At 36.5% G+C, this 22,115-nt stretch overlaps 2 protein-coding genes and 1 long non-coding RNA gene across 9 annotated transcripts; all 3 read right to left on the minus strand.

Annotated features, from left to right (window-relative positions):
* Window positions 1-6,850: 6,850 nt before the first annotated feature.
* LOC139852430 (uncharacterized) lies at window positions 6,851-9,752 on the minus strand. Of its 7 annotated transcripts, XR_011761074.1 has the most exons (8): window positions 9,599-9,752; window positions 9,322-9,397; window positions 8,866-9,089; window positions 8,720-8,796; window positions 8,429-8,621; window positions 8,223-8,279; window positions 7,432-7,638; window positions 6,851-7,317 (listed from the first exon to the last, which is right to left on the minus strand). It is a non-coding gene; the product is annotated as an uncharacterized lncRNA (long non-coding RNA). The 7 variants fall into 7 exon arrangements; XR_011761072.1 differs by having other exon boundaries at window positions 8,429-8,796; window positions 8,872-9,089; XR_011761073.1 differs by having other exon boundaries at window positions 8,429-8,796.
* Window positions 9,753-11,172: 1,420 nt separating this feature from the next.
* LOC139853025 (tyrosine-protein phosphatase RLPH2-like) lies at window positions 11,173-13,925 on the minus strand. The gene is made up of 4 exons (XM_071842394.1): window positions 13,385-13,925; window positions 12,791-12,858; window positions 12,512-12,691; window positions 11,173-11,569 (listed from the first exon to the last, which is right to left on the minus strand). The coding sequence occupies exons 1-4, from the start codon at window positions 13,917-13,919 to the stop codon at window positions 11,399-11,401; spliced, it is 954 nt and encodes a 317-aa protein (XP_071698495.1). The 5' UTR covers window positions 13,920-13,925; the 3' UTR covers window positions 11,173-11,398.
* Window positions 13,926-17,929: 4,004 nt separating this feature from the next.
* LOC139855380 (protein BUD31 homolog 2) lies at window positions 17,930-20,873 on the minus strand. Its single transcript, XM_071844596.1, has 4 exons — window positions 20,685-20,873; window positions 19,416-19,517; window positions 19,124-19,311; window positions 17,930-18,310 (listed from the first exon to the last, which is right to left on the minus strand). The coding sequence occupies exons 2-4, from the start codon at window positions 19,507-19,509 to the stop codon at window positions 18,155-18,157; spliced, it is 438 nt and encodes a 145-aa protein (XP_071700697.1). The 5' UTR covers window positions 19,510-19,517; window positions 20,685-20,873; the 3' UTR covers window positions 17,930-18,154.
* Window positions 20,874-22,115: the final 1,242 nt, after the last annotated feature.

Below are 22,115 nucleotides of genomic sequence, written 5' to 3' on the forward strand. Positions count from 1 at the left end.
TTCATGTGTGGCATGTGATATGGGTTTAAAGTTCGAGCGTTCGATACCATATCATATGTATATGTGCAGGCGTGAAGTGTGGGTTTAAAGTTCAGGCGTTCGATACCCCATTTCACGTGACGGGTGGGTTTAAAGTTCGGGCGTCGATACCACCCAAGGGACTAGTGATGCATACTAGTAGCGTCTGCGTGGCTAACGGTTCATTCGCGAGAATCGTTCCCTTTGTGTTTTGGATAACCATGGTTATGTGTTGTAGTGTAGCATATTATATTGTTCGGGTTATATGCTATTGTTCGTGCTAGCTTGTGCATTGGAGATTTAGCATTATACTTTGCGATGGTATGCTATTTATATTGCTAGCGTGTATGCGGTAATCGTGTAATTGATTGCAAGTAAGTAGATTATATATGTATACTAGTTTATAACCCGCGATTTCGCGGCGCTACAACATAATTTAATTTATATTCTAAAATTATTATAACAAAAAATTCACATGGCTAACAACACAAAAAATTCGGGCGTTCGATACCTCATCTTCATGTGTGGCATGTGATATGGGTTTAAAGTTCGGGCGTTCGATACCATATCATATGTATGTGGCCGGCGTGAAGTGTGGGTTTAAAGTTCGGGCGTTCGATACCCCATTTCACGTGACGGGTGGGTTTAAAGTTCGAGCGTCGATACCACCCAAGGGACTAGTGATGCATACTAGTGGCGTCTGCCTGGCTAACGGTTCATTCGCGAGAATCGTTCCCTTTATGTTTTGGATAACCATGGTTATGTGTTGTAGTGTAGCATATTATATTGTTCGTGTTATATGCTATTGTTCGTGCTAGCTTGTGCATTGGAGATTTAGCGTTATACTTTGCGATGGTATGCTATTTATATTGCTAGCGTGTATGCGGTAATCGTGTAAGTGATTGCAAGTAAGTAGATTATATATGTATATGTATAATTATTGCATTCACTAAGCTTTATGCTTACCCCTCTCGTTGTTTACCTTTTTACAAATTTTGTGATATGAAGCTAGCTAGTTGTTAGGCTAGATGCGTAGGAGTACTTGGGCTCGATGGGGTAGCTTTTGGATGTTTGGACGCGGATTGGGGATTTGGTAGTCCCCGGGATTATGCTCTTGGTAATGGGTTGGGTTATTGAGTCTTAATCCGTGTTTTACGGTGTAAACACTTTTGTTTAATGTTTTGATTAGTGTAAAACTCGATTTGGTTGTTACAAAGCATTGGTTGTGGATTTAAAGTGTTAAAACTTGTTTTGTGAAGAAAAGTGCAGGTCAGGTGGCTTGGATGCCGTCCCAGTTGCCTGGACGCCGTCCAGCATAACGTGGTTTGGGGTATTTTGGTGACAGTCAAATTTAGTTCAACTGGACGCGGTCCTAAAGTTTGGACGCTGTCATGTCCTTTGTTACTGGACGCCGTCCAGATGTACTGTAAAAAAAAATTCAAGCCGTGTTTTTGGTAAAACGAAGCTGGGTCGTTACAAGTGGTATCAGAGCATAGTCTATGGGAATTAGGTGACCTTGGAATAGGATCCTAGTCTTAGACTTATTGGCGGTTATGCATTATATGCGGGACTTGTAGGAATACGGGTCGGATTGAGATTTGTTAGTGCCTTAGAGTAGGTGACTAACTAGGACTTGTGTTTGTCCAATGCGGAATTATGTGGGGCCTTATTTCGTGAGTAAATTATTGCCTTAGATTGCTAGTGCCTAATGTAAGTAGACGAACTTGGACGTTGTTTTAGTGATAGTCGCCTAGGTTGTAGGTTGACTTGTGTTTGCGGTGTTCTTGTGTATATCTATTATTATATTGTATATATGTGTATATACAGGTATCTATTGGTGCGGTATCCTAGGGACGAATTTATTAGAGAGATTCGCATGTTTGGCGGTTTGAGTGACCAAGTTCACGGTAAGGACTTTGGTCATTTGGGTACTAGGAGTTATCGCGTGTTATTTTGTATGAATGTCGCGTCAGTCCGGGTAAAGTACTTTGCGTAACCATAAGGTACGCAATTGTAATAGTGACTGATCACCATTATTACAACCGTGTATCTTGGTACCAAGCATGACATGATGAGTACCGAGCGGAGGAAACGTGGCATGGTTGGGGTAGAATCGGGACGAGTTAGGGATCTTTCATTAGTTCCTAGGATATAGTGGCCTCGGGTGATGTGCTTGTTGTCACATTGAGTTCCTTGTGAGTCGGGAAGTGTTACGGCAGTTTCGGTTAGCTAAGGTGAGTGAGCAAACTCACGAGTTTGGTGCGTGCTTAGTTACCCTAAGTAGTGGGTGCACTGTTGAGATTGTCATTGGTTGTAGTTACCCATCGTAACTAGGATAACCGATTAGTGTGTATGTGTGTGCGACAAGGACTTGAATCCCGTAATGGGACGTAACAAGTCTAATGATTGTGGTATTGGGTTACACTCGGAAGAGTGTGCGGTTAGAGAATCATGTAGGGATTCTAGTTGTGAGTCGCCTTGGAATTGGCGAATCGAGGAGTCTTCAGGTCATTAAACTCATGGGAGTGGGACCCGTATGATGATGATTGCGTAGTGTGTTAGCGTGTTGTGGATTATAGGGTAACATTCCAAACGGAATACCCCCTTGATGATGTGGTTGTGTCGATGTGCAGAAGAGTGTAAGACTTGGTGTTTCCAAGCATCTCTTTAGTGTTAGATGAAAGGTTTCGTGAGGCTATATCGTTTGGCCTTGTGGAAATTGCGGGTAGCGTGTGATCGCTAGGAACTTTCGATAAGATGATAAACCGTAAGGTTTATCTGGTAGGTATGACTTCGGGTCATTATTATAGAGAGATGGGTGACATCGGGTGTAGGGAACCCAAAGATCGAGTTTCTAAATCTCGATAGGTTGCGGTGGGAGTTTGCATGACACTGCGTCAGGTGCCTTCTTAAACCTGCTGGTGTAATGTTCAACTCCGGTGATGATGTGATCACTTTGTGCTTAGGGTGTCCTTGAGATATCCTTGGAATCAGCAGAGATTACAATAGTGATCGACGGGTGATGGTAATTTGACGGTTGTGAAAGTCAAAATTTAAGAGCATTATGGTGAATATTTCTTATGAAGTGCCGGATGAGTGAAGTTTGTTGCTCTTAAGTGTTAGATGGGTAAAGATGACCGGTGAACCGGTGATGGACTTAATGGTCGGTTAGGCCGAAGGTTATGATGAGGTGTTGATATTGCGGTCGATATAATTATTGTATCGGATTGGTCACTCTTCTCCATGAGAGTGAGCAATTGTTAACAAAGGTTCATTGCGTGGAAGGTCGGGTGATCCCGATTGAAATGCACGACTGATTAAGCAGAGTGGCATATGCCTAGGCTTAGAGGAGTATGTGGAACTTTTGGTAGAGTCGCCTTGCGAACGATGAAGGGTTGTTACTGAAGATCGTAGTATGAAGGTGCAATGTCGTCGCATGTACGACATTTCAAGTAAATGTGTGTGTCGGCTCTGAGAGCCAGAAGTGAATTTGTAGAGATTTGGGTTTATGACCAACGATGAGAAGGGACATGTGTTTCGTGAAATGGTAATTCCGCAGGATGTTATCATCTTAGCGGTGAGAATATGGAGTTGAATACTAAGTGGGGCAGTTTTTACTGCCGTTTGAGGAAGCTCTGGTGGTGTTAGATCAAGTGAAGTGTAAGACTTCTTAGGTAAGGTGGTCGAGTAGCACCAAAGTGCGGTATGAGACCAAGTATGCAGTTTGAGACCACGGAAGTGAGAAAATGAAGCTGTCATTGCGGGTGCTCTCGTAGTGAAAATCTGAGTTGTCGTGAAACTCGGATAGGATTATTGAATGGGAACGAGTTCGATATCGTGGTGAATAATGTATTTTCCCTGTCGGGAAATGTGATCTTGGAAATTGTCAGTGGATTATTCCACTTTACGGATGATCGTGAAGCAGGGAGTGTCGATTCTGATTATCTCACATCGAGACACACGGATGTTGTTTGTTTGCAAGGGTGTGTTCCCTAGTGATGCGACAGTTAGTTGCATTGAAATGTCGAGACCATCCTTAACGGACGGTCTAGGTAGGAAGGTTCACCCGGCGTTGGTGAATATTTTGTAGATCGTGTGGCGATTTGCGGAAGTTTGTGATGATAATTCGCCGTTGACGGGATTCTAGTATACGAATAGTCTTCATGCTAGTACTAGGAAGTCGTATTGTACGAATGTATTGTAGGGTTTAGGAGATAAACCCTGTGACGAAGTGTTGATGTTTCGTCTAACTCGTGGTGTATTATTGTCGTCCTGGATTAATCCAGAGGCTGATGGTCGTGTGCGAAACGACTGATGGAAAAGTTTGCATCCCTAGTGTGATTATTTGAGGATACCGAAATTTCTTCGTTAAAGGAATAACCCGGTTTGGTGACTGTAAGAAGTGCTCATTGGAGGAGTGTGTCGATTGCCCCGTTGGCATCGACTTGTAAAATTTAGAATCACGGGTTTTATGAGGTGGAGAACAAATCTTTGCTCATAAGCGGTTGTGTTACCGTTGAGTGGTACGTTTATGAACTGATGGAGTACGGAGTTTAAGGAAGCATGAATCCTTCTTGAACCGGATTAATGCAAGACATGGTTCACGACGTAGTGGATTTAGTAGATCGCGTTGGGTGATATAGTTATGGATGTAGCTTGTGCGATTTATAGCCGAGATTACTTGAAGGGATAATGGTGTTTTCCGTATTTTTCCTAAGTGGGCTTTCGGACGTTGAGTGTATGAGATACCGTTTGTTGCGGTAATGCGCGCTAGTGATTATTAGCGTGTGGTGAAATATCCGAATTAATGGAAACGTTGTGGATATCGAGCTTGGAGGTATGTCGGAGGACCTTTGAGTGTGGGTTCGGTTTGTTAAAGTGACGGAGATCACGGGGACTTGATCCAGGCTAAGTGGGGGAGAGTTATAACATCCCGTTTTTCAGTTACGCGTTGTTTTGGACGTCATTCGAATTACGAGGCATGTAAGCGTATATTTGGATCCCAAATAAATTAGAGTTGATGTTATAAAACCTTACCATTGGATTGTAAATCTCATTACATTTCCAACGATAATTGATTTATCGAAAACGGAGTTACGGTTTGAAAGTTACGACCAAAACAAGTTTCAGTTTCAGTCACAGTTCATTGGGACGCCGTCCATCCATTCTGGACGCCGTCCAACTGACCTGACGGGCCAGCAGCTACAATTTACTCAAATTAAAAGGGGTACTTTGGTCATTTCACTTGTGGACTGATTGGTGGCTTTAATATCAGTTTTAGATCCACTTTTGGATCATTTTCACATCCACAACTCTCTCATCACATCTTAGAGAGAGAGAGAGAGAGAGAGAGAGAGAGAGGAAGCTTCAAATGGTGATGAAGGTGGTAATTTTTGCCCAAATTGGAGTGGTTCTTGGTGCTTGTTGGTGTTTCTAGCTACTAGAGCTCGTTTTGGTGCTTGAGGTAAACCCTAATCCGAATTGTAGTGTTTGATTTCTTGTTTGAGTTAGGGTTTGTGTTAGTTAGAGTTATAAACCCATTTATTGTGAAATTTGAGGATTTTGGGTAAGTAAACCCAAATTGGTGACTTAGGGTTTTGATTGATGAAATTGTAAATTTGGATCTTGCAGTTAAACCTTAGAACACTTGTGTACTAGTGATTTTGGTGTTGTGTTGACTTGATTTTGGGGTGTAAACCCTAATATGGGTCAAAATGGGTTTTATGTTGAAATGGGTTATGTGTTCTTGATTTTTGTTGTCAAATGTTGATTTTGAGACACAATCACTAGTTGTCAATGATTGTAGGTGTTTTGGGTGAAATTTGACAAGTCAAGTGAGCTAAACCTAATTTGGTCAATGGGAAGTCAAACTTTTGTGTCAAGTGTTAAATTGGTGATTTTATGACATAATCACTAGTAATGGTGCTTATGGGTTGAACTTGACTTGTTTTAATGGTTAAGTGCAATTTGGGTCAAGTTGCACTTATGGGTTGGTTTTGTAAGATCAAGTGCTTTAAGTGTTAAATTGTACTTGTAGAGTGGGTTTGAATTTACCACCCGAAGTGGTAATTGGTTTGTGTCCATTAGGTGTTAAATGGGCGGGTTTTTGCGAGCAAGGTTTGATCCCTCGGCTAAGGGAATTTTTGTGTCGGGTTCTCTTTTAGAGAATGACTATTTATGTGTATGTTGTACCTATGTGTAATATATGTGGTTACTTGCTCGAATTTGAGGACAGAGATCATGTAATACACTACTTGTGCGGACATTCCAAGGTGAGTGGAATAATTATACATGTGTGTATGTAATGTATTCACTTGTGCGAAATGCGAGGTGAGTTTTAAGTCCGGGTATGCGATACCACATCGTGTTGGCATGGGATGAGGGTTTAAAGTTCGGGCGTTCGATACCTCATCTTCATGTGTGGCATGTGATATGGGTTTAAAGTTCGAGCGTTCGATACCATATCATATGTATATGTGCAGGCGTGAAGTGTGGGTTTAAAGTTCAGGCGTTCGATACCCCATTTCACGTGACGGGTGGGTTTAAAGTTCGGGCGTCGATACCACCCAAGGGACTAGTGATGCATACTAGTAGCGTCTGCGTGGCTAACGGTTCATTCGCGAGAATCGTTCCCTTTGTGTTTTGGATAACCATGGTTATGTGTTGTAGTGTAGCATATTATATTGTTCGGGTTATATGCTATTGTTCGTGCTAGCTTGTGCATTGGAGATTTAGCATTATACTTTGCGATGGTATGCTATTTATATTGCTAGCGTGTATGCGGTAATCGTGTAATTGATTGCAAGTAAGTAGATTATATATGTATACTAGTTTATAACCCGCGATTTCGCGGCGCTACAACATAATTTAATTTATATTCTAAAATTATTATAACAAAAAATTCACATGGCTAACAACACAAATGAATTAGTCATTGAACTAATGTGCACAATCTATAATGCAAAAAGGAGAATCACGTTTGTCCAACAAAGGAACTCCAACATGCAATATGTCTACGTTTACCTATTTATTAAACTTAACCATTGACCCGTTACACTGGATTGGGTTAAGTTAGAAACTCTAGAAAAAGATCCTATTCTTAGAAATAAATATGAAGTTTCATATTTCTTCACAACTGATTGACCAAGCAGCTGGATCATCTCATGACTCAGCTTAGTGTGAGCACTTTCAAACTGCATGTTTTCACCAGGTGATGTCTTCAATATGAATTCCAAATTAATATGGTAAAGTCTTCAAGAGCTCTAAACACAAAGGATCAAATCAATATCTAGTACGCATCTGACATAAACAATAAACAGATTCATTGTTACAATCCTTTGTAATTGAAATTATTATATCAAAGTAATGTCAACATAAAAATAGACAAAAAAAAAAAATACTACTGGAACTCACGTACCTATTAAACGATTTTCAATATCTCGATCCTTTGGCTGAAGCAACAGGCTGGCAACAACATAACCAACAACGTTGACAAAGAAATTATGGTGGGCAGTCTTAAAGCTCGGAGACTCAACTGCTCTAAAGTCATGTTCAAAAATTCATACAAACCACCTTAAGTCGTACCACCCATCTGCTTTAAGTACGTGTATATTAAACATCCTGCAGAGACAATAAGTTGAGTTTCATTAACAACAAAATTATGCATTCATATAGTTAGATATACATTATTATAAAATAAAAAAGAAGTTTGGAGCCTCAAATGATATCAAAGTAGATAACCCAATTGATCAGTGACAGTGACATGATTCACCTCAATTATTCCTCTGTGTGAATCAGTTGGAAGTACACCGTACGAAAACAAGTATAGATCGAGTCAAACTGATTCAAACAAGTCATTTATAAGTGAAATTTACTTTTCTAATCATATTAAAAATCACATTATTGATTTACATAAAAGTGGGAGAATGATTCCACCTCAATTCAACCTATTTCAACACACACCTAAACATAAACTATTTTGACACGTTTCAACACATACCTTATTTTACCCATGTTGACCATTTGACCCATGGCTAAAAATTAGACATTTTCCCCGTTACCCAACCCATTCATTGATAGATTTATATCAACCAACTGTCCACCTCTATCAGCCCGTCCACAGTCCAGTCAAACAAGGATCTTGAAGGCTGACTGAACCATAGTCAAAACAACAAAAAGATTAAATTTAATATTTGAGATATTACCTGTGTCAAAGAATACGTGACCCCTGGAATGCCAAAATGTTATGGTCATTTGCAAGCCTGGCAATCAAAGTTTATCATTAGAATCAAAACCCTTGGAAATTGCAAACTTGACTTTCTGCAAGTTTCCAATATTTGAAAAAAAAGGTATTTAGACCTCCAAAACATATAATAAGAAATCAATCATGAATACGTTAAAGAGAATATACCTCTAGAAAAACTTCTTTTGTGGAGCTAGATCCGTTAAGTTTACTGCCAAGGATGTAATCACACACATATGTTGCCTATTTCCAGTAGAAAAAGAAAACCCGCATATTCAGACATAAAATGGTGCGAATTAATGTTTAATACATCTTATGAAAGGGTGATTTTGCCTAAAGACACACTAGTCAGTGCAGCAACCTTCAACATAACATAAATTAACAGTCAATACTTTTCATATTTGAATCACAGTAAACTTTAGTGTGTGTAAAACATACACTTGGCTTTGTTTATCATACCCGTGTCGGACTTTGTGAATGCTCACCGTCACTTTCACCTCATGATCGAGTCGACATTGCAATGACTTCTCATTGTACTGAAATAAGGTCAATTTTATTAAACAGTACATCATAGGATACCAAAACTCATTTACCTTGATTTTTACATGTACATTGGTTCCGTTCTCATTGCTAGGCACAGTGAGATGTTTGTGATACAAGCATAAAGTTATCCATGATAAGTAACAAAGAATCGCTGAGGAAAACTTAGTTGGTCCATTAGATAGTAGATGCTAAAACACCCGAGAAGTCACGTTTTGATTTCCAGTCATCTATAATTCTTTGAGCCTCTTAGTTTCCATTGTAGCGCCTTCGTCTTTCTTTGAAGAACCTATATAAATATTATTATATATATGTGGAAAAACTTATTGGTTCAAAGGCTTGGACAAAATTTTAGCTAACTAAAATTCATTGACTGATATTTAAAATTTGCTTCCATGGAATACCTACACAGACTATAGAAACTGAAGTCAACACAAACATTAACTCATATGATCACAGAATTTTCAGTATTTACCAAAAATATACATATAGTTCTAGAATGTGATTTTATCATATCATACCTTTTGGGAAAATCAGACATACATTGTAATTTTTCTGACGGAATTGTGAGATAGTTGGTACTCAGACTTGGATTGGCTGCAAAACCACAAATATAAAAACACCATACTAAATTAAAGAATAAAAAGTTAGGGTTTATGGTTATCTCCTACGGAATCATCGATTTATATAAATGAAGAATAGTTCCATCAATTAACAATTAATTCTAGGGTTTCGGTTGATGTACATCTAAATTCGAATTTGATCTGTAGTCGAAAATAATCATAAGGATCAAAATACCTGCAAAAGTGTCTCTGCCATGGTTCCAAAGAAATCGCTTTGCTATATGTTAGTTTTGTCTCCAATCAAACGTGATAATGAACCGATTGGTTGTTGATCGCATTCCAATAGTGTTCGTTTTTTTTTTTTTTTTTTTTTGGAGAGCATCGAAGATCGCCTGAATCGGTATTTTGGTCGCATAACTAATCATCATAGTGTAGGATTTCGATTGAGGTGGACACCTTGATCGCTTTGTGTTTTCTCCTTCACTTGGGGGTTGCCTCCACAAATAGTTCTATATACCTCAATGCTCAATACATCTGATGAGATTACACTTGTGTTTAATAACCCTAAAATAATGTATTATATGGTGATGAACGAATGAACGAATCCAGGTGAAGAGGACGAACGTCTGAGTTTTTTTGTTAATGTGGCGAGTGAAACCCCTATTTCACTATATTTTACCCGTGTGTTTTAGAATGGTTGGGGGTATTATATTGGATGATCGGTGTAAATAATTGATTTATTAGGTAATAAATTTAGATGATGAATAATGACCATTAGATTAAGGGGTATTGTGAAGTAATTTTTTGATCTAATAGTGATTAAAGGGGTTTCACAAATGAATTATTAGTTAATAATGACTCTCTTTTAAGGTATAGAGTGATGTATAATTATTGCATTCACTAAGCTTTATGTTTACCCCTCTCGTTGTTTACCTTTTTACAGGTATTGTGATATGAAGCTAGCTAGTTGTTAGGCTAGATGCGTAGGAGCACTTGGGCTCGATGGGGTAGCTTTTGGATGTTTGGACGCGGATTGGGGATTTGGTAGTCTCCGGGATTATGCTCTTGGTAATGGGTTGGGTTATTGAGTCTGAATCCGTGTTTTACGGTGTAAACACTTTTGTTTAATGTTTTGATTAGTGTAAAACTCGATTTGGTTGTTACAAAGCATTGGTTGTGGATTTAAAGTGTTAAAACTTGTTTTGTGAAGAAAAGTGCAGGTCAAGTGGCTTGGACGCTGTCCCAGTTGTCTGGACGCCGTTCAGTATAATGTGGTTTGGGGTATTTTGGTGACAGTCAAATTTAGTTCAACTGGACGCCGTCCTAGTCGTGTCCTTTGTTACTGGACGCCGTCGTGTCCTTTGTTACTGGACGCCATCCAGATGTACTATAAAAAAAAAAAAAAAAAAAAAAAATTAAAGCCGTGTTTTTGGTAAAACGAAGTTGGGTCGTTACACAAAACCACAATATTTCAAGTCTACGAATTTAAATATTTTTGTGTGTTGTATAATTGATGAAAGTTAAAGTTATGTCAATATAATGACATTTTAAAACCCAATTCATTTATATAATTTTCATCAAATTTTATATAACACAAATTTAAATATTTAAAGTCAAAATTTTTTAAACACGATGATAATTATCATTTAGATAGATTGTGACTTCATTTAAAATTATTCAAAGACTTCTACAAATGCACTTTAACCAGTATTCAACCCGTTTACTTTATATCAATCCGAAACTGTTTAGCCTAAGATTGACAAGGCTAAAAGGACGGAGAGAAAGGCATCAATCACTAACAAATTAGAGTACAGATAAAACAATAGCCTCTCAAAGCGATATTATAACGTAATAGCACAAATGAATTCATCCAACATAGGAGGCAACAAGAAGATATTTGTTACTTATGTCACAGAGATTGTTATAACAATAGCAACATTTAACTTTGGAAAAGCATATGGTCATACTTGATAATTTCTTTTAAAATCGCGAATTATGGTTTAGCCATGAAATTCAATAGACCTCAATTGAGCAATCAGTTTCCAGGTTTATCAGTGTCGCGAATGATAGTCTTCGAAGGAAGCACAATGGCAGCCACTGGATTTTGTTCAAGTCCACCGCCTTCATCGATAATTAATCTAAGACCATCCACGTGAAGCTTTCCATGGTGACCACTTACCACAATTGTCGGGGTTTTCGTCAATTCCTGTTTTTTTCATCATAAATCAAAATTAAATATGATATAATAATGATAAGAAATACATGCAACTTTAAAGTTATCTGAATTGTAGGTTTCTAGTTATTAGAGGTATTAGAGACAAAGTTATGTAATCATGTGATCATCACCATGATACGGAACCTGTGATCATCAGAACATTTATCATTAATCGATTATACAAACATATTCAGTGGCGGACCCAGGAAATTTTTTCACCGGTGGCGAATTTTTTTTTTTTAAACATAGGGATTTTTTGACAAAATATGGAGGTTTTGGGGCAAAATATAGAGTTTTAGAGCACAATTTGGAGGGTTTTTGGGCAAAATGCGAAGGTGTTGGGGGCAAAATATGGAAGCTTTGAGGCAAAATATGCAGGGTTTGGGGCAAAAAAAAATTCCATCGGGGGCAAAATCGAAAAACCAAAAAAATTTGCACTATAAATTGCAAATCCACTGGGGGCAGGCGCCCCACCCTGCCCCTTCTTTCGTCCGGCCCAAAAAACAATTAACTTTGACCAGAGTAAATGAGACAATCATGGGCAAGTAGCCAATTTCAGTGTTTTTGTTTTCCTTCGGTCGAACCATAACACAATTTATCCAAAACTTTATTAGTATATAATACTGTAATTAGCATGGTTGTTAAAGGACCGACTAGTCCCCGATAATCCGTCCCGAATAGGCCAAGTCGGTCATGTTGCCGGTCAGGACAGTCAATGCCGGTCAACGGTCAGATTGGGTCATAAACAATCAAATTTTAGTCAACATGCGACTAGTCCCTAAAAGTTCCGGCCGACTAGCTACTTTTACAACCTTGGTAATTAATATGCCAAATATGATAACAACATTCATATTATTCAGCATAATGATCCAATGTTTGAATTATGGAATACTCATTATTCATAATAATCATAACAATTAGGGCGAGATTTACCTCAGGAATATCCCAAATGCTTTTTCTACCACTAAGAGGCTCGACTTTAGGGATGCGAGTGTCCTTGGCTTTCAAATATTGTATCTGTTCTCCGACATCTTTCCCTTTAACCAAACCACCATGAACAGCGATCAATTTACACGATTCTAGCCCTTTCTCTGTCTCTATCCACACCTCATCCTAAAAACAATTACTTCTATTATTATTATTATTAGCCTAAAATGAAATAACAACACTATTTTTATTGTAATTTTGTATAATGAAAAATAAAAATCTAACCTCTTCATGGACCCAAACCAAATCAGCAAGAAACTTCTTGTGTTCATCTGAAACTGCTTTCATCAAATCTGCACAGACCAATTGGTGCAACATATTATTATTATTGGAACTAATTAGAAACAAGTTACAAGCTGTCATCAAAAACAAAAAAAAAGATCAATTAAAAGCAGGATAAGCAAAACGAATCAGACAATGATAGGTAACTCAACATTTAAAGACAGAAACAAGACATATTAACCAACCTTAAGCAATCCCAAACACCACATAAAACCAACCTTAACCTTAACCCTAACCCTAACCCTTACCCTAACCCTAAATTTCACATCCAAAGCTACCAACCAGAGCTTATGAGCCAAATAAGCAATAAGCAAATATAAGCCCTTAAAACCAAACCCTGACCCAGAGCTACAAATCTACAATACTTTGATCATTCACATATTAAAATAATAATTTAATATTTAAAAAAAAAAAGATAATACAGAGTAATAATAATAAACCATATATTTAAATCGAAATACAGAAATCACAACAGAAACATATATAATAGATTAACAGATAGTACTCCGTAATATATATTCATAAATAAATAAATACCAGGTGACCCATGAGGAACTCCATAAGATTGAAAAGTAGTTGCAGCATCATAAATAGATCCTAAATACTCGACCTCTGGACCTTTTGCAGCATTAAATTTATCTTTAATCTTCCCGGCCCATCTCCTTCCTTGCAGATGCATATTCTCATACCCAATTTCTTTATACCAACCTTCTCTTTCCTCATACATTTTGTACTCATCCCACGTGTCACTAAACAACCCATTTTCCGCCGGAAAAGGGAGTGCTCCGACAAAGGCTGCAAATGCAAAATCATGGTTTCCGGCGAGAAAGATGTGGGATTGATTTGGGTATTTTGATGGGAGTGAAATTAGAAAGTCGATAACTTTTCGAGTGTCAGGACCACGATCACAGTAATCACCCAGAAAAATGATGTGGGATTCATGGAAATTTGGGATTAGGGTTTCGAGATTCGACCAGAGGTTTTGAAGTTTGGTTATGTGGCCATGAATGTCACCTATGCATATAACTGTTTTAAGATTGTTTGCAGTTTGATTCATGGTTGATATTGACATTGGAAGAAATTTTGTTGTCTAAATAACTTTTATAAGCAGTCGTGCAGCGCTTCACAACTTTTATAGATTTTGTTTTTTTATTGACTGGTGTATAAAATTCTTAAGGTTGCGTGTGAGTGTCATAAGCTTAAATAAGGCTAAACTTACCGCAGCTAAAAGGCTCCAGATTTGGTTGTTAGTTTCGTTTTTTAGCTGCGAGCTGCAGAGGTTGTATTATATCTTTTTGATAAGATTATACTACAAGTTTGGTTTTTTTATCATTTATTTCAACGACACTCATCATTTGCACACACGCGCGTTCCTGAGAAAACCCGAATCGCATTACAGAAACACGATCCTTTAACCATCCCGAGGGGCAAGATTTAATGATTTTTAGCAAGTTGGAGGTCGAGCGCGTTGCGCAGTTGTTTTTGTAGAAAGATGTTAAGAATATAGGAAAATATGGAGGGATAAAGACGTTAAGAAGATAACTCAGGGCTTAAAGTGAAAATTGAGCGAGGACTAAAAGCGGACGAAATAAGATAGAAAGGGGTAAATCCTAAATAATGGAAGAGTGTACATGAAAAATGAGCGAGGACTAAAAGTGGATAGAAGAAAGTGAAGGGACTAAAATGTATATTTTCAATTTAATGATGTGATATTTGTAATAGTAAACCCGAGCCTAAGGCCACATACAATGGTCCGTTAAAATCCTCGTTAACAATGCTATTTATATTTATATTTTAAGTTTTAAATAATAATTAAAAATGGGTAAAGTGAGTTGGTGAAGTTTATGATAGTGAGAGTTTAGTGAAAGGAATATGAAATGAATGTTAAAGTGTTTGTGCTGATGTGACGCTGATGTGGCGGGTAAAAGTAGTGTTAAACTCATGAACCAATGCATGTGCCTAAGTAGTCAAACCTCAAGCTGACATGTCTTGAGTGCCAAGCCTATTTTTACGTATTAATAATATATAAAATTAAACTTGCAATTATATTATTATTATTATTATTATTATTATTATTATTATTATTATTATTATTATTATTTCGAATTAACTCTCTAAACAATAAAGTATGATTGCATTTTGAATTAGACTTACCTTAATTAAATACGGTATGAATTAATTTAGTGTCAGCTAACAAACATTAATTCTGTATCAAAATTCAAAATGAAATTATAATTCAATACATTGTTTAGCTTGCAAATTAACATGGTTAAGGACTAATAAAGGTTCCAATCAGTCGAATTAACTTAGTGTCACATAACAAACATTAATTTTGTATCAAAATTCAAAATGTAATTATAATTCAAGAGAATGTTTAGCTTGCAGATTGATAAGGTTAAGGACTAAGAAAGGTTCCAATCAGTGGTGGATTCTGAATCTCTTTTTGTTGGTGCCATAGTTTTTATCAATAATTATCATTTACAGTGGTTAAATAGATCCTTAAAACATTATAGAAGCTTCTAACTACATCAATAAATAACAGAAGAGCTTATGATCCGAACGAGTATTATGATGATGTACGATTTAATTAGGGTTTGCACATAGGTATGACCTGCTAACCCTAATTTCTCCCCAAAAGGAATAGGCTATAAGCCTACATAAAAGTCACCACATGCGTCACATATGGCTTCTCTCCTGCGCCTATAGCCTGCTTTACGATCATCTACACGATCGGTAATTTCAGGTTATTTACTATATGGCTACTATACATGTTTTTTTCTGGATTTGTCAAATAATTCTGATCATTCGATAGTGGACACAACATTTAATCACCCTCCTTAGAATCTTCATGTCAACTTGAGTTATTCACGGTAACTGGATTGACGGTAATTGAATTGGAGTGTTGAATTTATAGTCCATAAAACCCAATATTCATTTAACTCAAGTCTATATCCCTTAGGGGAATATTTGTTTGATCACATGAGATAAAGGCCGCCTAACGTTTTGTAGTGTAAGATAATACTTGAGGAACAAAAGATAGATATCAAACTTCACGCTTTTTAAAAATAGGGGTTCAAACCTTTTTCTATGTAAAAAAGCAAATTTCTATGTACTACTATGTTTTTTCCATATAGAATACAAACACATTGCACATTCGCACCTTTTTTATTGAACCGGAATCGAGAGAGAAACAAATATTGTTAGAGGTGTAATGACGTACGTCCCGCCATGACCGTCACGCATGACGCATGGCGTACCTCCTATTTTATCGATTGCTTTTCTAGCTCTTGGCTAATAGTACTGCTAAGTCAACAAAAGCTCGATCTATGCTACGCTACGTCACCCGTGGCGTACCGTTTATGCCGTTGTTGACTGGGTCCACTCACCTGACTATTTGTGCGATAAATTAGGAGAACGTGGGATAGATAGTGGGCATGATTAGAGGATTCCAGGAGTGGTAATCGTGGGTTAGTAGGTTAATGGCGGTTACCCTAGGTAACCGTCAATCCTATGCCTATAAATACTAACCATAATCAAGCATTTGAGGACTAATCAACATACATTTACCATCGCTGATTACTCTTCTAAGCTCACCTTGGAAGCTCAGCAAAAGTCAACCACCACAACACCCCTCATACTCATCACGTCCATCGGAGGAATCCCTTCCGAAGGTTAGTCATTTCACCTAACTGCACTCAAGTCAATTTTGGCTTGATCAAGGTGTGATAAAATAACTTTGATTCAATACAATAATAGCTTAAATTCACAATTAGAGATTTGAACACAAATTAAAATTAACACAGGCACTCAGCACCCTGCCCATAGTGATAAACTCTTTTTTTTTTGGCGAAAATAACGAATACTCAAATAGAACCGAGATCGTTTTTCAAAGGAAAACGCCCTCAACAGATTACAAAAACACGGGGAGAAACAAGGAAGCTCGCACTTATAAACTATCTATAAACGAGCCTCTCAAACAATCGGATACCTAAAAACACACCAACTAACAAATATAAACTGAAAACTACACGAAAATAAAAGGACGAAGACAAATGAAGTACACATAGTGATAAACTCTTGATGAGAAGGTATTCGCCTAGATTATAAATAAATAGGCAGTTGATTTTGATTTTGTGCGGGTCTGCTTTGCCGGTTATAGCATTATTCTGCAAATAAATTATATTATGACATCGGTGAACAAATTCAAATTTGAGTATATATCCACATAATGACACCATCCAACCTTTTTCCCTCACAAACAAACATTAAAGTTCTCATTTTTAAACTTATACATCCAACCAAAATAGACATATAACACAATAACTTGCATTATATAGCATTACAACAACCTCCATCTTTTGTTCTCAAACACATGAACCATACAACAAAAGAAAAAAAAAATGAAGTTAAAGAACTACATGGGTGCACCAATACGATTATTCAGAAGAGCGAAGGCGGTATATGTCCAAAGAATGGTCATTCTAGACGATAAAATTGGCCCGATAGGAAATATGAGTGGTTTCCCTCCAACAGCTCCGCCACCACACAACTTTGGTGCGAATTACTGGACTATTAATCATAGTAATAGTAATTACGAACATAAAGAAGCGGTCCTATTAAGAACAAGCTCGGAGAGGATTAGTAGTAGAGAATATGATGTTTCTGAGTATGATAAGGTCCAGCGTTGTTTTAGCTCGTTGGGGTTGGGACGGGTGTCGACTATTGATGAGGATAAGTGGTATGAATATGATGAGGAAATCAACATTAGAATTGAATTGTATATTTCCAGAAGCAAAAGGCAAGCAATAGGCAGGAGGAATGTTGGTGGATATTACTAGAACTCAAGAAAATGTCATATTTTGTCTTTGTTCTTTTCGCAAAACTTGATAACGAGTAATGTTGAACGGCTCGCACCTCACGCTAAAAGAATATGTGAAGGATAATGTCTACACATACTTTTTTTGTTTGTTTGTGAAAATGTCTGTTACTATCAGTTATCTCATGGATACTCAAGTGAATGACTTTATTGTTCATCACATTGTATGTGTAAAAAAGAAAATGCAATGTATTTTGAGTCAAATGTGACATTACAAACCCTTATTACTATAAAGTTGATTCAAGTCAAATAACCTGAAACCACTTGCAGTTCAGACCACCCATTTTGCCATTTTTAAGAAGGTGAAGATTTGTAATGGTCAAAATGAATGTTTCTAGGCTAATATACTAGTACATAGCATATATGAAAACCATTTAATACCATATAGTTCACAGTAAAACATGGCTAACAATGGTCAAACAAGTGATCAATCAATCTCCACTAGCACATCCCTTGCAACCGCAATGCACACACTCTATAACCTTTTCTTCACGCAAATGCTTTGGAACTCTACAAACACACGTTGTCTGGAAGTTGTGATCACGTGGTTGAATGCATCTTAGACAGCAAAGCCGTTCATATCCAGGCTGAAAATACAATAGCAGAAATAAATAAATTCTTAATTAGAGTGTTCATCTCTAAACCATACGTAAATAAAATATGTCTTCCAAGTATTTGATCCTTTAACATGGTGTTCGAGGAGACCAGGGTTCGAGTCTCGGGGGGGGGGGGGGGGGGGGGGGGATTTTCGTGAATTAACTTCGTGTGCTAACCACTAACATTGCCTTTCAAAAAAAAAAAAAAAAAAAAAAAAAAAAAAAAAAAAAAAAAAAAAAAAAAAAAAATATTTAAGGACACTCTAATAATCCTATTGTTAGACATACACAGCATTAAAATTAAAAACTTTAACACATTAAAAGTTATAACAAGTAGAATTTAAATAACAATTAAAAATAATTTATATGACACACCATTCTTAATATCCGACCATATAATAAATCTCTTAATATTTGATATTAGGTACATATACGTATGCATATGACCTTAACCAATGAATTTAAAGAACATATAACCCATCAATTAACACCTATTGATTGAATATATACAGGGCCAAATTTTGGAATGTGCAAGGCGTGCACTACACTTGCACAGCGCCCAAAATCCAACGGGCCCCAAAAAAATATAGCCCAACAATATATATCCATCTAGGGTCCCGTTATTTATAAGGTTTAGAAAATTAAAAGGCTAATATCTATCTATTGTCCATTTATTTATAACGTTTTGAAATTACGTTTTTTGCAACCATTGTATTGATTGATTCTACTACCTATCACATTTATTTAGTATTATTGAATTTAATCTGAAAACTATTTTACTAAAATTGGACGAGACGGGGTTACCTTCTTCCACTTGGCAATAATATTACGGTCAGCATACCCTTGATCCAAGCAAAACTCAAAAAGTTCCTTTGAAATTTCTTTCCTACGATGGTAAAGGTCAAAGATGTAGCGACTCTTCTGGTGTGCAATTTTGAAAATAGGCCATAGGGCCTCACATTTTCTTTTCCCATCATGTGGATCATTCTCGGCTAAATGTTTCATAGTATATCACATTAGTACAATGATAATGATAAAACCATTGAATAAAAAAATATAAAAATAAAAAATAGAATTCACAAGAAAACAAACAAACCTTCTCTCATCTTTCCCTGTAATTCACGAAGAGTCGGTTCTATGAGTTCCCATCCCTCTGGATACTTAACACGATTTGTCTTCACTTTAGGCATTCTTCTGACTGTAAAAATATAAGTAAGAATAAAAAGATCTTATTTATCTGGATAAAGTAACTATGATCACCAACGGTATAAAACAACAATAATCAATATATGTTGAAAACTAGATACTTCAAAACTCATAAACTAAGTGGTAAATGGCACAAAAAGGTACCATATTCTCTCATTTTGGCTACTCGACTTCTTCTCTTTGTTATTACTTGAAGGTATCTAGGGATCTTAGCCATATAAAAGGGTGGTTTTTGATCATTTTGAAGATTGAAAGTATTTATAGGTTTTTGTATATGAATACAGTATACGGGCATCATCTACGGCTGGGAATTTGTGGCATAGGCATGTTATTGGGTTCATATATCCAAACCCTAACCTGGCAGATTTAGCTAATTGTAATGGTAAGTCTAACCTAACTTAAAACGTTTACTAACCGTGTTAGCCATGTCGGCCGGTTATGACCTGGACTAGAATCCAAAATTTACAAGATAATGTTAGAAGGTGATAGTTAAAAATTTTAAAAGGCGTGCGAAAATATTTAGGCATGAACATAAGCAACCATAAAATACTTTACAGTTACAAAAAGCAATAAGATCCAACTACAAGTAGCTGCAACTATAAGGATTAGGGAATAAATGAAATCGTTACAAAGTTTTGTAATTTTAAACGAGTTGCGGGCTGGTAAGATAAACCTAACTTAAACCTTATTACACGGGTTAGCCGTCATAACAATAAGGTTAGCAGTGTCGACCCGTTTAGACTCAACTCTAACCTGTTCATTTTTAGGGTTTCATGTATGTGTTTTGTGTCAGGAATTGCCCTCATAAAACTGAAAACAATTGCCTAAGAAATAGTGTTTGTAACCATCACTGTATGATAGAAACTATATTGTTACTAATTAAAAAAAGAATATTGAATGCTTTACAAGACCTAATTAATACAGTAAACTAGGGCTGCAATTTCAAGTATATAAAAGCAAATAAAGTGATACAGCATTCATATGTCAGATTAACAATACAAAGTTCAAAAGATACACAAAATCGATCAACAATTTCGTATATTACATGCTTAAACAACGGAATAATTAACTAATTCTATAACTGAAAAACTGGAGATGGTGAGCCCCCGTAAGAAAAGAAAGAAAAAAAATAGAGAAATTGAGGAAACACGGTGGTTACCTGGCAATCGAAGAATTCAAATGTTAAAAGTGGATCCTTGGTGCAAAGATCGCGAGGGTTTATTTGAGAGGTAAATTAAAATTAAACTGGAAGTGGAATGGATTAACGAGTCGGTTCGGGTCAGAGTGATTCGAGTCGGTTCAGATCGGGTCACCTAAAAAGAGGAAATCGTTCCTCGACGACCGACGTATATATTCAACATTCCGGTTTTGTCTATGGACGCGCTTGTTACATAGAAAAAAGTTGGCTTTAAGCCTATATTACAAAAATCGTCCTCCAAACTTCCAATAATATGCATTTTGCTCCTATTTAATTACATTGTTGGCCCATATAATTACGTTTTCTTCTTTATCAAATTCGTTAACGATCTTTTTGTATGGGTTAGTTATCTTTTATGGCTAACTTAGGGCAGAAAATATACCTTATAAATTTTTTATTCATAAAATAAGTGAATTTATTAAAATAACAAGTGAATATATATCATTACTCATATGCAATGCATGTATTTTTTTCATCAAAATCGCAAAAAGAAATTAAAAAATAAAAAGCTTTTTCTTAATTACAAGTGCAAATATCAACACACATTACATATAAGTTACATATTTCTTTTGTAAACTTCACTTTTATAGAAGGGGGAGGGTTTATGAGCCATTAACTAATACAAAAACAACGAAATTCAATTCCGTATATGTGAGTTACGGGGAGGTGAGATGTAGACAATCTTTCACCTATCTTAGAATAAAAACAAGTCATTTCTTCACCTGAAGTAAAACACTTCCAAGAGTAGTGTTAAATCATCTCTCTCAATGTTTAATGGTTAGAGATATTGCTTCCAAAATGACCTTCGGCCTATAAGTAGGAAAAATTTTAAAAATAAAAATTAAAAATGAGACGCTATGAAAATAGTAGAATCAAATTTCCATTAGTTTTAAATCTTGCATGGAATTCAATTTAGGCTCTAAGCACAGTCAAATTGTCAATAAATCGACTTTATTTATCCTTTTTATCATTATAAAACGGCAACACACCTGGTACGAATTTATTTACAAATAGCTCACAACGAGGCTTAACCCCCAACCTTTTAGTTGATGTCGCTCTTCACGTACCACTAGACAATAAGCCTTTTAATAGTTTATTAATCCCTTTGCAGGGCGGAAGTTAGTGAATCACAAAGGGGGTATTCGCCCCACCTGGATTTAACGGGAAAAAAAGTTACATTAAAAAAAATTACCAAAAAGTAAGGTTTTTTTAGTGTTTATTCCCCGCTGACTTTGAGAATTTTATTAAATTTTTACACTCAGCTCTATCTGTATCCGGGTTCAAGTTCTGCCACTGACCATTTGATAGTTTATTTATTTTTATTCAAGTAAAATAATAGAGGTTTAAACACGAGGAAATGCTTTCGCGAAGCAAAAAAAAAATCAATTTCTA

Source organism: Rutidosis leptorrhynchoides, chromosome 6, assembly GCF_046630445.1.
Source record: "Rutidosis leptorrhynchoides isolate AG116_Rl617_1_P2 chromosome 6, CSIRO_AGI_Rlap_v1, whole genome shotgun sequence".
Taxonomy (NCBI): domain Eukaryota; kingdom Viridiplantae; phylum Streptophyta; class Magnoliopsida; order Asterales; family Asteraceae; genus Rutidosis; species Rutidosis leptorrhynchoides.

Bases quoted from the DNA above. Each gene is read 5' to 3' on its own strand.
- LOC139853025 (XM_071842394.1), bottom strand. From the start codon at position 13,919: ATGTCAATATCAACCATGAATCAAACTGCAAACAATCTTAAAACAGTT. The intron at 12,692-12,790 runs GTTAGATTTTTA...AATTGTTTTTAG, and splicing joins TGGTTTGGGTCCATGAAGAG to GATGAGGTGTGGATAGAGAC. The intron at 11,570-12,511 runs GTAAATCTCGCC...TGAAAAAAACAG, and splicing joins GCATTTGGGATATTCCTGAG to GAATTGACGAAAACCCCGAC.
- LOC139855380 (XM_071844596.1), bottom strand. From the start codon at position 19,509: ATGCCTAAAGTGAAGACAAATCGTGTTAAGTATCCAGAGGGATGGGAA. The intron at 19,312-19,415 runs GTTTGTTTGTTT...TGAAACATTTAG, and splicing joins ACAGGGAAAGATGAGAGAAG to CCGAGAATGATCCACATGAT. The intron at 18,311-19,123 runs GTAACCCCGTCT...TTGTATTTTCAG, and splicing joins TTATTGCCAAGTGGAAGAAG to CCTGGATATGAACGGCTTTG.